This window comes from Drosophila yakuba, chromosome 2L (genome assembly GCF_016746365.2).
Source record: "Drosophila yakuba strain Tai18E2 chromosome 2L, Prin_Dyak_Tai18E2_2.1, whole genome shotgun sequence".
Lineage (NCBI taxonomy): Eukaryota > Metazoa > Arthropoda > Insecta > Diptera > Drosophilidae > Drosophila > Drosophila yakuba.
Window position 1 is genome coordinate 8,482,313 of NC_052527.2, and position 12,342 is coordinate 8,494,654.

The 12,342-nt window shown below is 44.5% G+C and overlaps 5 protein-coding genes across 7 annotated transcripts; 3 read left to right on the forward strand and 2 right to left on the reverse strand.

Annotated features, from left to right (window-relative positions):
• The first annotated feature begins 2,739 nt into the window (after window positions 1-2,739).
• LOC6527323 (protein-glucosylgalactosylhydroxylysine glucosidase) lies at window positions 2,740-5,722 on the forward strand. Its single transcript, XM_015198171.3, has 7 exons — window positions 2,740-2,805; window positions 2,910-3,075; window positions 3,301-3,674; window positions 3,749-4,436; window positions 4,491-5,009; window positions 5,078-5,571; window positions 5,635-5,722. The coding sequence occupies exons 2-7, from the start codon at window positions 2,984-2,986 to the stop codon at window positions 5,682-5,684; spliced, it is 2,217 nt and encodes a 738-aa protein (XP_015053657.1). The 5' UTR covers window positions 2,740-2,805; window positions 2,910-2,983; the 3' UTR covers window positions 5,685-5,722.
• Window positions 5,673-9,406, reverse strand: LOC6527324 (U4/U6.U5 tri-snRNP-associated protein 1). 3 transcript variants are annotated; one of them, XM_039370497.1, is made up of 6 exons: window positions 9,066-9,397; window positions 7,804-8,771; window positions 7,200-7,747; window positions 6,374-7,138; window positions 6,092-6,317; window positions 5,673-6,026 (listed from the first exon to the last, which is right to left on the reverse strand). In XM_039370497.1, exons 1-6 carry the CDS (start codon window positions 9,313-9,315, stop codon window positions 5,850-5,852), a joined length of 2,934 nt encoding a protein of 977 aa, XP_039226431.1. In that variant the 5' UTR covers window positions 9,316-9,397; the 3' UTR covers window positions 5,673-5,849. The 3 variants fall into 3 exon arrangements, with proteins under 3 accessions (XP_039226431.1, XP_002088416.1, XP_015053135.1); XM_002088380.4 differs by having other exon boundaries at window positions 5,673-6,005; window positions 9,066-9,396; XM_015197649.3 differs by lacking the exons at window positions 5,673-6,026; window positions 6,092-6,317; window positions 6,374-7,138; window positions 7,200-7,747 and adding an exon at window positions 8,843-8,865 and having other exon boundaries at window positions 8,580-8,771; window positions 9,066-9,406.
• Window positions 9,407-9,540: 134 nt separating this feature from the next.
• Window positions 9,541-10,344, forward strand: LOC6527325. The gene is made up of 2 exons (XM_002088381.3): window positions 9,541-9,893; window positions 9,948-10,344. Exons 1-2 carry the CDS (start codon window positions 9,882-9,884, stop codon window positions 10,197-10,199), a joined length of 264 nt encoding a protein of 87 aa, XP_002088417.1. The 5' UTR covers window positions 9,541-9,881; the 3' UTR covers window positions 10,200-10,344.
• LOC6527326 (mitochondrial cardiolipin hydrolase) lies at window positions 10,197-11,401 on the reverse strand. The gene has a single exon (XM_002088382.4). It carries the CDS (start codon window positions 11,335-11,337, stop codon window positions 10,576-10,578), a length of 762 nt encoding a protein of 253 aa, XP_002088418.2. The 5' UTR covers window positions 11,338-11,401; the 3' UTR covers window positions 10,197-10,575.
• Window positions 11,402-11,446: 45 nt separating this feature from the next.
• On the forward strand, window positions 11,447-12,341 carry LOC6527327 (augmin complex subunit dgt2). Its single transcript, XM_002088383.4, has 2 exons — window positions 11,447-11,762; window positions 11,820-12,341. The coding sequence occupies exons 1-2, from the start codon at window positions 11,531-11,533 to the stop codon at window positions 12,281-12,283; spliced, it is 696 nt and encodes a 231-aa protein (XP_002088419.1). The 5' UTR covers window positions 11,447-11,530; the 3' UTR covers window positions 12,284-12,341.
• Window position 12,342: the final 1 nt, after the last annotated feature.

Consider the following 12,342-nt stretch of genomic DNA (forward strand, 5'->3'; position numbering starts at 1 on the left):
CAAATGATCGCTGGCTGCCTGTAGTAATGTGTCCCTCCTCTTGCCACATTGTACATTATATTTGTGCGGAACACAATGGCTGGGTGGCCGCACAATAAACATGATTTTCACACGCGTTTCATTTTCGGGGGGGGGGGGGGGGGGGGGGGAGCAACTCCACTTGCTCACAAATTAGGCGGAAAAACATTCGGGCCCTAAAAACACATAAAAAGCCAACTAAAGTTTAGGCCTCAGCGGGTTGGCGCGGGTTGGGGGCAGAAACTTTTGAAAAGTCCAAAATTATTTCGTAATTCTGCTACGATTAGAAAGTAGTGTGAAGAATTAGTCGAGTAGTTAACAAATATATGGGGTAATATTGCTGTAGGCATTACTATTACTGAAAATGTATTTATTCCCATAAAAAAAAAATTAAACACTTAGCTTAGACAAAGAATTATACTTCTAACTATTCACCAATGAACATTTTTGATTTTATCTAAGTACTATTTTATTTATTCCCCTTGAGTCTAATTTCTACATCCGAATACTTAATATAATTGTTTTCTGCACATTTCTATGCTCCATAGACCTAATGTCATAAATAATGTGGGGTATTACTTTCATCTTCGAGGCAGGCCCTTTAAAATATATCAACCCATTTATAAGCCAAATCGGCTTGGTTAACTACACTTATGCATGGTTTTTGCTGCTTCTGGCCATCGCATGGCATTATAGCCATCGGATGGCAACAACTAAGCCCAATGCCTCCAAAAGCGGAAACTCATTGGCAACGCTTCGTTGCGTAAAATTCTCGACTCGACTCTTTTGGCCAACAGGTTGGCAAAAAAAAAAAAAAAAAAAAAATAGAGAACAACAAATAACACTTCAAATACAACCAGAAGAAAGAAAACAAAAATCTGACGCCAAACCAAACCAAAACCGCCAGCAAAATGGCCGACAGTAACAAAAGGAAATCAACAACATAACTAAAACTGAACTACAAAAAAAAAAAACGGAAAAATTTGTTTTAATATTTCAGTATTTCAGTTACGCTCCGGCAAGCGACAACATCGCGATAGAGCCCCGACTTTGACTTCTTGAAAAGCACCATATGCATATGGTACTAGTACGTATGTAGTACATATGTGGGGGATGATTCAGTGAAATGGGCTAAATCACTAAACCCACCGATGGGGATCTCGTGCCAACCCAAACCACAGCCGTGGAAGACTCTGCCAAGACTCGCCACTCCACTGACTGGGGACCGAACACCTGAGCACTTCTTTATGGATCTTGAGCAGAAAACCTATAGCGGCGTAACGCCATTAAAATTAGTGCGGAGCTCGGCTGAGCCGAACTTCAAAGATTCGGAGAGAGAGAACTGTAGCACGGCAAGATTCAGATAAAGGAACAGATACAGGTGCACTTCAGAAAAAAACTCTAAAATGTTCAAAAGAATTTGCATGATGTCCTACAAAAAAAGACTACATATAAGTTTATAAGTTTCAGCAGATAAATAAATAAACTGGTTATCTAATACATACTAAATGATTGATCAATTGTTAAGTACTTTACTAACTTTTAAATACATGACATATAGTAATTATTTTCAGTGTGCAAATGAAGATATATCTGTACACATATGCAACTAGGGGTAGAGCCATCACATGGGGTTCCAGTCACGAACGCATATCGGTTATAGGTAGTGGGTAGTGGGTTCCTTGCCTGGTTCCGCTTCGTTGTCAGATATCAAAGACATCATCAAAGTTGGCGTTGAATATATCGGTTCTATATGGATATGGTACAACCAACCGATCACCAGATGTAAAGCTCAACCAGTTCAGCAAGGGAGCACAGCCCACTTCCGATGTGGGAAAGGGCAGGCGCTGACTCCCAGGTAATTAGAGACGACAACAAAGACCATAATTACCTTGTAACCAGGAATTATGAAAATCTCATAAAAAGAATGAGACAGAGTAGATGGTGAAAAAAAAAATGTAGTCTAGGGCCACCCAGTCACAGAGATCCGACCTTAGCCACCTGACAGTAGTCAATCTTTAATGACTTTTATGCTCATTTCGTATTTGAGTTTTTCCTATGCATTAGACACGAGATTTCCCATGATTGTCCTCCTTTCAGCACTCGCAGCATCTCTGTGGGTCAGGTCTAATCTCCATCTCCGACTCCGTCTTGATAATCTCGGATGGGCATCCAAGTCGATTTCATGTCTTGCATCAACCCATTCAGATCTCCAAGTGCGATGCAATAAAAAGTCAGGTTCTAGAATGCACTGCACTCGCCATGTTTCACTTTTTTATTGTCTTCCAGTGCTTGGGAAGAATGCCAATGGCCTTTGGACATGGTACACTATTATCGGCATTGTGGCACAAGAAACTCAGTTCGATGCCGAAAGGCAACCTTCTCTAACATTTTTGCTACATTTTATGAGCACTTTCCCATTACTTTCTTGGTGACAGCCAGGGATAATAAGGCAGCTGAACTTAATGGCTTAATCAACAGAAGGTTAATGTATTATTTATTCAACTTATTAACAAAAAATACTATTTAATGCTAAAGTTGAAGCTAACCAGAGTTTATGGATTAAGAGGAATTTGGCTAAAACTATAAAATATAAATGACAAGGTTTTCATCCAAAGGTACCTTTATTTTGAACCCATATATTACATCTGCTTGATAAGATACAAAAACTATTCCTTTGTAATATTTTATTAATCATATATTTAAGTGGATTTCAATAGCTATATATGAGCTGATAAGAGGGCACTTACTTAGGGAAAGCACCGCTGGTACTCAATAATAGAAAAAGTGAGTTCGATTCAGGCGATTGTATGATGGTATGAATCAGCTCATACCACCCCGCGAAGATTAAATCTGATACATATATTATCAGCGTTCTTATCAAATTCAAGGAAACTGCAACCAGATGAAGAAAGAAACGAAATCAGTTTAGTTCGGACCTCGCTGCTGAGTAGATCGCGAAAATATGCGGAAGAGTATTGCTTTCATCGGTTTAGTAGCACTTCTGCAGAGTTGCTGGGCTGAAAAGCCGGAAGCGTATCTCCTAAAAACACACAGGTAGGAAAACTAGGGAAAGTTTTGCTAAAATAATATAAAACAATATAAGTATAAATAATCAAGCAGTTTAAATATTTATAAGTGTATATAAACCTGTTAAAACTTATTACCAATGTTTGTGGTCAAGAATTTGTACCTTATAACCTTAAGTTCTATAACGCTTGCCTAAACATAATATATTATAATAATAATACATGAATAACTGATATTATCCTCTGATATTAGTCTACCCTCGGACCTGAATTTCATGCCCACCCTGGGCAATGGCCACGTGGGATACACGGTGCTCGGAGACGCGATCTTCATGAACGGAGTCTACAACGGAGCCGGCGGAAACAGCAAGCGGGCTCGCATTCCCAACTGGATAAACATCAGCACGGAAGCTTGTGATCGCTTTGGTTGTGCCACTGGCAGCGATGTGGAAAATGGAACCAGCTACGAGATGGATCTCCGAGATGGCTACTTCCGGGTTCTCACCACATACAGGAGTCTAGGGATTTCCGTGGAACAGAGAACCTATCCGCACAGGTTCTACAATCGTGCGCTGGTCTACGAAGTGGTGGCTAATAGGCTTGCCAACCGAAACGCAAAGATTAACTGTAAGTAAATGTAAACTTTTTTACTAAAGTAAAGATTTAAAATTATATATATTTTATAATTACAATTTTTGTAGCTCCGAAGTACCTAAGGCTCACCCAATTCGCCGGTGACTCCAGTGACGCTTTTGACTTCGTCGTTGTCAACAATGGCAGTTCATCCAGCGGAGATTACCGCACACTTCGAGGACGTACAAAGGTGGTTGAGGACGAGAAGTTCCAACCAGATCCTCAGGAGATCTTTGTACTCTTCAGTGAATCCTTGGAGCAACCGCTCGAACTGCAGTGGCCCACATGGCAGGATCAGTTAACACATAGAGTTATCATTACCATAGACAGGAAAGAAAGTGTGGCACGAAAGGAACTGCAGGATGTGCTGCAGTTGAGCTCCATAAATCTTCTCCAGCAGCACACCCAATCGTGGAACAGTTTTTGGGACAATGAATTCTCCATCGAAATCAAGGGCGATGCTCTGGAACTGTCGCAGATTGTCAATGCTGGTATATTCTACATCGTAAGTTCGCTTCCCTCACTCAGAACCAACCAGAAAAACGAACCCTTCTACGGACTAAGCCCCACTGGTTTGGGGCGTGGCGATCTGGAGGCGGACTACCAGGGGCACAACTTCTGGGACACGGAGATCTGGATGCTGCCGGTGGTCACTCTATTCGGCTTGGATTATGCAAAGGAGGTGCTGGGCTATCGCAGCAGAAAGCTGGAGGCAGCTAAATACCATGCCAATGCCACTGGTTACAAGGGAGCTAGGTAAGCAATTAAAATTAATTTAATTAAGATAATTAGCTAAACAGAAGTTTAAAGGTTTCCCTGGGAGAGTGCGTACACTGGTGCCGAGGTCACCAATCCCTGTTGTCCCGAGGTGGCCGAACAGGAGATCCACATATCCCCCGATATATCCTTTGCCCTCCAAAGATTTTTCGCCCAATCAAATGATAGTGAATGGACCTGCGATACGGCATGGCCCATAACCGCTGAGGTGGCCGACTTCCTGGTGAGCCGAGCCACCTGTGATGATTCCTCAAACACGTGCCACCTGCTGAACGTAATGGGACCCGATGAGGATCATCCGAATGTTAACGACAATGTGTACACCAATGCAGTGTCCAAAATTGCACTGAATTTTGCCGAGTGGTTGGCCACACATTGTGGTTATGCCAGCACCGAAAGTATCGAGAAATGGCGCAAAGTCAGCGATGGTTTGGTGATTCTACGCGATGAGAGCCTGAACTATCATCCGGAGTATGAGGGCTATGTCCGGAACACCATTATCAAGCAGGCAGACGCCATTCTACTCGGATATCCGTTGAACTTCGATAGAAGGTGAGGTTTAGAGTTGATGCCCGATATAGATAGTATCCTTTAAATAATCCCATTTCTTCTTGCCAAAGCTCCGCACACATCAATGATCTTCGGTTTTACGCAAACGTGACCCGTGAATCTGGTCCCGCAATGACGTGGTCCATGTTCGCAGCCAACTACATACGAAACCTCCAGCTTACTCTGGCCAATGAGTATTTCGAGCGTGGCTACAAGAGCTACGTTCGACCCGAGTTTAAGGTGTGGAGTGAAACGCCCATGGGTTACGATGGGTCCGCGAACTTCCTCACCGGCATTGGTGGTTTCCTGCAAGCTCTGATCTTCGGCTACGGTGGCGTGGATTTTGGGCGAACTGCTGACGACCAGTTTTTGATGTTTATTCACATAACCTTGACGCCGCCAAATGTTAAAGAAGTCTTCATCAACTCTATTCCATACGGGAGTGCAAAGTGTACACTTCGATTTAAAAACAGAGAATCCGAAATTGTGTGTTACGACAGGATTGGTAAGGGCTTTCAGATGGCACAAGGCCAAAAGAGAACAATTCTTGGCAGATCCTTTAACTGTAAGTACACATTGTAAATATGGCTATGGTCCTGGATTTGTAATCTATTTTTCTGCATTTCAGTGACCCGTCAGAAAGGAGATGCCCCCATCGAGATCAGCTTTTTAAGATAAATCCAAAGTGTATTTGAATAAATATGAAGAGAATTACATATTTGGGCCGGATGCATATGTTGGAGTATTAAACTTAAGTATTTAGTACGCGGATTAGGAAGTGTCTATTGCATTTGGTTATGGATATCTTGGTAATTAAATCGCTTGTCTTTCCTGCTCCCTTCTCTACTTGAATTTGGCTATTGCGGAGCCACTGACACCGGGCACATTTTTGTTGCTGCCACTGAGCACCACGTAAGCGGTCTTTGTCTCCTTTTGCTTCTGCTGCAACATGGTCAGAGTTCCCAAAGGTGTATCTGTCGAACTCATGGTTTTCATTAGCTGAAATAAACAAATTTCCCACTTTATAATAATAAAGTATATAAAGTATATATAATAAAGTAATATTTTATTAAAGATTAACTCACCCCATCCTGCTCCATTTTCTTGAGACGCTTCTCGATCTTGTTCTTGCCGGGACCCTTGCCATGGAACTTATGTGACAGGTACCGGAAAGCCTCTTTGAGGTTCAATATGCGGCCATTGTCATCGATATAATCCAACTTGACATTGGGCTTGAAGGTCTCCTTGTCCTTAAAGTCTGTAATCGGTCCAAAGTGGAAGCGATCACGACGGCCAACCTTGTCGTCCTCACTGAAAATATATCACATTAACATAAGATGTCCTGTTCAAGATGTATGACCACTTACCCAGCCGCTTTATCCTCAATGGAATAGTTCTTGGCCTGCAGATGGGCCATTTTTGTGTTGCTAGGCCTGTTCTTTTCCTCCTTTTCAAGGTATCCCTTTGAAAGGGCCAGTCGCAAAGCATTCGCTACACCAGCTCCCACGTCGGGTTCCTCGTCTAGAATGGCACGATCCTCCAGGTCTTCACCCAGATTATCTAAATCGGCGGGCTGCATGACTTCATCGGGATTGACCGAATTCCAGGTGCCGTGACTCAGGGCAGGCTCATCGGTATGCGTTTCTGTGAGCTCCTCCGGCTGTTCGGTCTTGTCAAAGTCCATCATGTCGTTGGAGTCCTCATTACGGTTGCCCGCCATACCGTACGTGGGAATGTCGCCAAGAGTTCGGCAAAACTCAGCTGTGGCGTTCAATACAATGTTGCCATCGACGCCGGTAAGGACCACACCTGAAGCGGTGTCCTCCACAGGTTCGGGTTTTATCTCCCGCTGAATATTTTCAAAGTCGACGGGCAAAGGCTTCTTGATGATATTCTCCTTTTGTTTTAGTTTGCGAGCCTTGGCAAGAACGCGTTCCAAATCATCATCCTCTACTTCTACTTTAACTTCAGGTTTAATCTCTTCCATTTCCACATCCTCGTGATCGCGATAACGTCCTCCGCGACTACCAAAGTTTGAAGAACCTGTTGCTTCAGCCTCTGCCAAAGGCTCAAGATCCTCGGCTTTTAGTTTCTGCCGAAGTTTCTTAACCTTTTTCTTTGGCTTTTTAAATCTGTAAATAAAAAAACGCATTTGCATTAAAACTATACATCATTGTGTGTATAAAACCATACTTGGCCAACTCTTCTGCACTATAGGTGTCAGATGCCAGCTGCAGATTGGTGTCCTCCAAGGTTTCCAAACGCTTGCCGGCTAATTTGGTTTTAATTTCCAGGAGCTTACGTCTGTGCTCCCGCTCCTCGTCCATATTCTCACCAATCACAAAGTTCTTGCGCTTTTTCGGCTGTCCCTCCATTTCATCATCGTACTTTTCCAGCACTGACCGTTCAATTGGATTGCCCAATTCATCGTATTGCTCCTCGTAAACGTTGTAACCATAACTGAGCGGATTCTGTTTCTTATTGGCAACATTCTTCTTGTAGCGCTCTTCGTCGACCATGTTAACATTGACTAGAGTGTCGCCTTCCTCCTCGTTAAGCACATCTTGATCCTTAAGTGTTAGAATAACAGTGCGTCCTTCGCCGAAATCATCCATATCATGATCCACACGCAGACCCTTTAGATTGCTATCGCCATATGCCCGCTGACGGGCTTTGGTTTTCTCATTCTCAAGCATCTCCGAAACACCAAAGGCCTCATCCAATTCCTCCAACTCTTTGGCCTAGGATTGGAAAGGTTTGTTACACCAAAATTAAAAGTGGAAGACTAATTACATACCTTACGCTTCGCCTCTTCGCGTTCGTTGACGACCCGCTTGTTCTTGTCCACCCACTTGGACACATTGTCAGTTTCCTCATCAGACTCTCCCAGTGTTTTGATGCGAGCCAGGCGTTCCTCTAAGAAACGTTTCTCCTTGCGCTGTTTGAGTTTCTCGCGCAGCTTCTCTGCTTCCTTTTTCTCCTTCAGGTTGTCGGCCGGCTTGTGCAAGAACTCGCCCCACTCATCTTTGTACGAGGAGAGATCGGCCTCGCCCGGGGGTTTCTTGCTCTCGCCTTGACTACTGCTTCCAGCAGGAGGACCTACCTTGCTCGGACCACTATCAACTTCGAGTGGCTTCAGACCCAGCTTGGCGCGAAGCTTATTCGTCTCCGTAATGGACAGGACATCGCCAGCTCCGTTTTCGGGTATGGGCGAGAAGGATCGGGAGGAGGGCTCGCGTTCTCTAGTGGCTGGCTTACGCGACGCCGATGGTGGCGACTGGGATCGGGAGCGTTCCCGATTGCGTTCCCTTTCACGTTCTCTGCCTGATCGTTTGCGGGCATCCCGTTCCCGTTCAATCTCGCGCTCTCGCCTAGACTCATATTCGGCATGCTTGGAGATTTGGGGTGGTGGTGGAGCTGTGAGCTCCCGTTCTCGTTCACGTTCCCTTTCACGCTCCCTAAAGCGTTCTTTCTCGCGTTCTTTGAGACGTTCCTTCTCACGCTCTCTTTCGCGCTCCTCCCGCTCCCTGAGACGCTCCTTTTCGCGTTCCCTATCGCGCTCCTTCTCCCGTTCCCTTTCGCGCTCCTTTTCCCGATCCCTATCCCGTTCCCGCTCACGATCCCGCTCACGTTCACGCTCCTTTTCCCTTAAAAGTTCACGATCCCTTCCAGAATCCCGTTCCCTGTCACGATTGGTGGATTCTCTGGCGTCCCTCACCTTGGCCTGCTCCTGCGCCTGCACCGGCACCTCCACGCAGTCGGAACCTGGAAATAGGGAACACCGGTTATCATCAAAGCGGGCGAAACGTTTCAACCACATCAGCTTTCCCACTCACAATCTGCTCCAGCAGCGGGACACCTGGAAGAAAAGGAGAAACGTGGAGAAACGCAACGATGGGTTTAGTACGTTCGGAAAAGGAAAAGTGCAGGACCAAGACAATTGCCAGGCAATGGGTGGTCCGTCAATCAGAATATCGCTTTTCCGCCGGATCCCCCGCCAACGGCAATCGCCCTTGAGCCCGGCCTGCACTTTGTGTGAAATATCGGGCAAACACTTACTATCTGAGTCCGATTCCTCCAGCGAGATGACCTCGTTCGGACGCTCGCGCTCCTTGTGTTTGTGGTGCTTGTGGCGGTGCTCTTTGTGCTTCTTGTGCTTGTGGTGTCTGTGCCGCGACGAGGAGTCGTCGGTGAGGTCCAGGGTGACATCCTCGTCCTCTGTTGCGCGGCGCTGACGCTCCGGCGATCGTGAGCGATGGCGATTCTTCTTGTCTTTCTTGTGCTTCTTTCCAGACGATGAGGAACCCATACTTTATATTATTTTTCAAACAAAATACAGAAAATTTCACAAGAAAAAGACGCCGGTGTGACCGCAATCGGCTACCGGAAATATACCAAGTGTGTACTAAAATACTGAATGAAATTAAATACCATTCTTCAATCTGCCATTCACAATCCCTAATAACTATCAAAAATTAAAACTTTATGTAGTTATTAAGTTATTATGCAACGCTCCAATTTAAAAGTTATTATTTATTGTAAACTGTATATAATTGTAAATACTAAATAACTAAATATCGATAGAATTAATTGAATAGATTTAAGAATGAACGATAGTATCATCGATATATCGAATGTAGATAAGTGATCGAGGAGCAAGAAGAAGGGACTTTTGGATCGAGAAGTTGAAGGAGAAACATCGTTAATAAAGAATATATAAAATTGTTACATTATAAATCCTTTTGTTAAAAATTCGTATTATTTTTATCGTTTATATATGCTATAATTTTTAGCGCCACAACTCTTCATCTTCCTCGTTTGCCATTCACCACGCACATAATAACAAATTAACACGCGGAGATCTCGACATAAACAATGGAAATTAAAGTAGGTAAAAAAAGTATTTACGAATTAAAACTCAGTTCATCTTGTACTCCATAGAAGTCCAAAAAATCGAAAAACGACAAGAAGTCCAAATCGCCCAAGGAATCGTCCGTTTCTCTTAAACTTACCGCTTTGCATCGAAAGCAAAAGGAAGTCGCCCGCGTGCTCACTCTAAAACAGGAGATATTGCTGAAATCGGCAATATCCTATCTGGAATATCAGGAGATTCGGGCAGAAATCGAGCGACTTAACGGCTTGAAGGAGTTGTTTTCACGCCGCGCTGATAAGCTAAAACAGCAGGACAAATAGTTATTACGCCCATTTAATTTAGTAGATATTTTAAGTGTAATGACATTGGTTTATAACTTTTATTCACTTGAAAGATATCAATAACAGACAGTGAATAAATAAGAAAATAATTAATATAGTCAAAGCTGATCGTAACTAAATGCAACTTGAAGGCATTTCATTTTGAAATATTAGTCAACAAATTCAATGTGATAATGGCAGATTTATCACGTTTATAATGACGTTTTGCTTAATTTTTGTGTGAAGATCATAATTTCCTTAAAAAGTTAGTTTAACAGAGGCACTTACAAAATAAGAACTATAATTATTTGGCATATTGAGGAACTGTTTGAAAGTCTAGCAAAAAGCTGTTGTCATACTCTAAGAATATTTATTTCTATTTGGGCTGGATTAGGCTCGCCTCCGTCTTCTCAAAAGCCTTCCACATGCGATTGAATTCCGCCTGAAACATGGCTGTAAGTTTCTCATCCGCGGTGATAATGCAGTTCTCCCAATTGCCTCCCAGTCCCTGACGCGTCCAATTGACGGAGCCGCTGACTGCGATGCTATAGCACGGACGCATCCACTTGCGCTTCCTAAGCTGACGGATCTCCTCCACGCGCTCCACCCCGTCGATTATGCAGAATTTGTTGTGCATCATGTACGTGGTAATGGGCACGCGTACCGGAACTCCCAAGCGCGCCAGCATAGTTATTTGAGAGCCACTGGAGAAGACCATCTCCCCGTCGCTGATGATCCGGATACTGACATCGCGCTGCAGGGCCCGCTTAAGTGCGTCCGCCAAAGAAAACGAGGTGAAGGTGTAGATGGCCAGGTCAATCGAGTACACAGCCCTATCGATCTGTTCCGCGATCTTGCCCACGTTCCGCAGCGTACAATGCGTATTCCTGCAGTGGGCCGCCTCCGGCTCCTGGGATCCGGGCCTGGTGTTCCACAGATGCTGCGCCGCACAGATCTCGCCCAGTTCATTGAAGACGACAACTTCGTGCACGCGGTTTGCCTTCTCTCGTTTGCTCCGAAAGTACTGGACCACCTTCCATATCACCTCGGATGCCAGGACAGTGCCGACGGCAATGCTTATGGTGGCCACAATGGGATGGTATCGAATCTGTTCCATAATTAAGTGTGTATTTAACATTTTTAAACCAAGATCGTTTTTCTAGCGCTACGCTTTGAATAATGATCTTAGGGTGCCCAAATTTTAGAATATTTTACCGTTAGTGGCTACTGGTCACACTTTTTCTCAGTAGCGTTGCCGTATCGCAGCCATGCGCTTGCCCATTCGAATTAAACAATCAATTTCGGGTCAATTTAAGTATTTTGCCTCCTAAATGGATGATCCATCCGCCACGCTTTTGCCCGGAGAACCGAAAGATTTGCTGGCGGCGCGAGATGCGGAGCTGAAGAAGGTGCTCAAGCTGAAGCTAGTGCTGGACGAGCTGCGACGCCTGGATGTGGGGCCAAATCCGAGTACGGAAATCAAAAGAGCCCTCAAATTGGTTTCCATTGGAAGCTATGGGCGACTTGGCGAGATCGAGGGAGCTGGTCAGGAGCAAGTGCTTGGTAGGAGCGGTCCGAGCTCATCCAAAATAAAGTGTATAATCATTTCTTATCTAACAGGTCTTCAGAGTGGCAGTAGTGTTCCGCCTTTGAATTACACGGATCGCAAGACGGTGCGCAACAAATTATCCGCTCAACTACGTGCAACTTTGCAACCCATTGCCGAATTGTGTGACAGAATACGCGACGAGTTTCCAGATGCCTTTAGCCAGGAGGCGGATTTAAGTGGAGAACAAAAAGAGATTCTGCGCCTGGAGGAAGAGCATCGCAGCAGTCTGGAGAAATTGGTTGGGCTCCTCACTCGTAAGTGCGCCCTTCTTAAGGAGACCGCCGAATTGAAATTGGGGCCGCAATTGGCAAACGAACTGAAATTGCAACAGGCGCAGGCGCAACTCGTGCAAACAAAAGCAGAAGTCCTGCGCGGTTATTTTGTGCATGACGCGGCCTCTCGCACAGAAAATAGCGTTAAGGCACACAAGGAGGTGGAGGTGCACTTGAACGAGCTTCTCGCCGCCAAGAAATAAATTAAGCAAACTATAACTATGTAAATTAGATTTAAATACATTACAATTGTAATTTAAAC

Excerpts from the sequence above, each read along its gene's own strand:
- LOC6527323 (XM_015198171.3), top strand. The coding sequence starts at position 2,984 with ATGCGGAAGAGTATTGCTTTCATCGGTTTAGTAGCACTTCTGCAGAGT. Across the intron at positions 3,076-3,300 it reads TATCTCCTAAAAACACACAG|TCTACCCTCGGACCTGAATT; the intron begins GTAGGAAAACTA and ends CTCTGATATTAG. Across the intron at positions 3,675-3,748 it reads CCGAAACGCAAAGATTAACT|CTCCGAAGTACCTAAGGCTC; the intron begins GTAAGTAAATGT and ends CAATTTTTGTAG.
- LOC6527324 (XM_039370497.1), bottom strand. The coding sequence starts at position 9,315 with ATGGGTTCCTCATCGTCTGGAAAGAAGCACAAGAAAGACAAGAAGAAT. Across the intron at positions 7,748-7,803 it reads GCGAAGAGGCGAAGCGTAAG|GCCAAAGAGTTGGAGGAATT; the intron begins GTATGTAATTAG and ends TTCCAATCCTAG. Across the intron at positions 6,318-6,373 it reads ATTGAGGATAAAGCGGCTGG|TGAGGACGACAAGGTTGGCC; the intron begins GTAAGTGGTCAT and ends ATATATTTTCAG.
- LOC6527326 (XM_002088382.4), bottom strand. The coding sequence starts at position 11,337 with ATGTTAAATACACACTTAATTATGGAACAGATTCGATACCATCCCATT.
- LOC6527327 (XM_002088383.4), top strand. The coding sequence starts at position 11,531 with ATGGATGATCCATCCGCCACGCTTTTGCCCGGAGAACCGAAAGATTTG. Across the intron at positions 11,763-11,819 it reads TGGTCAGGAGCAAGTGCTTG|GTCTTCAGAGTGGCAGTAGT; the intron begins GTAGGAGCGGTC and ends CTTATCTAACAG.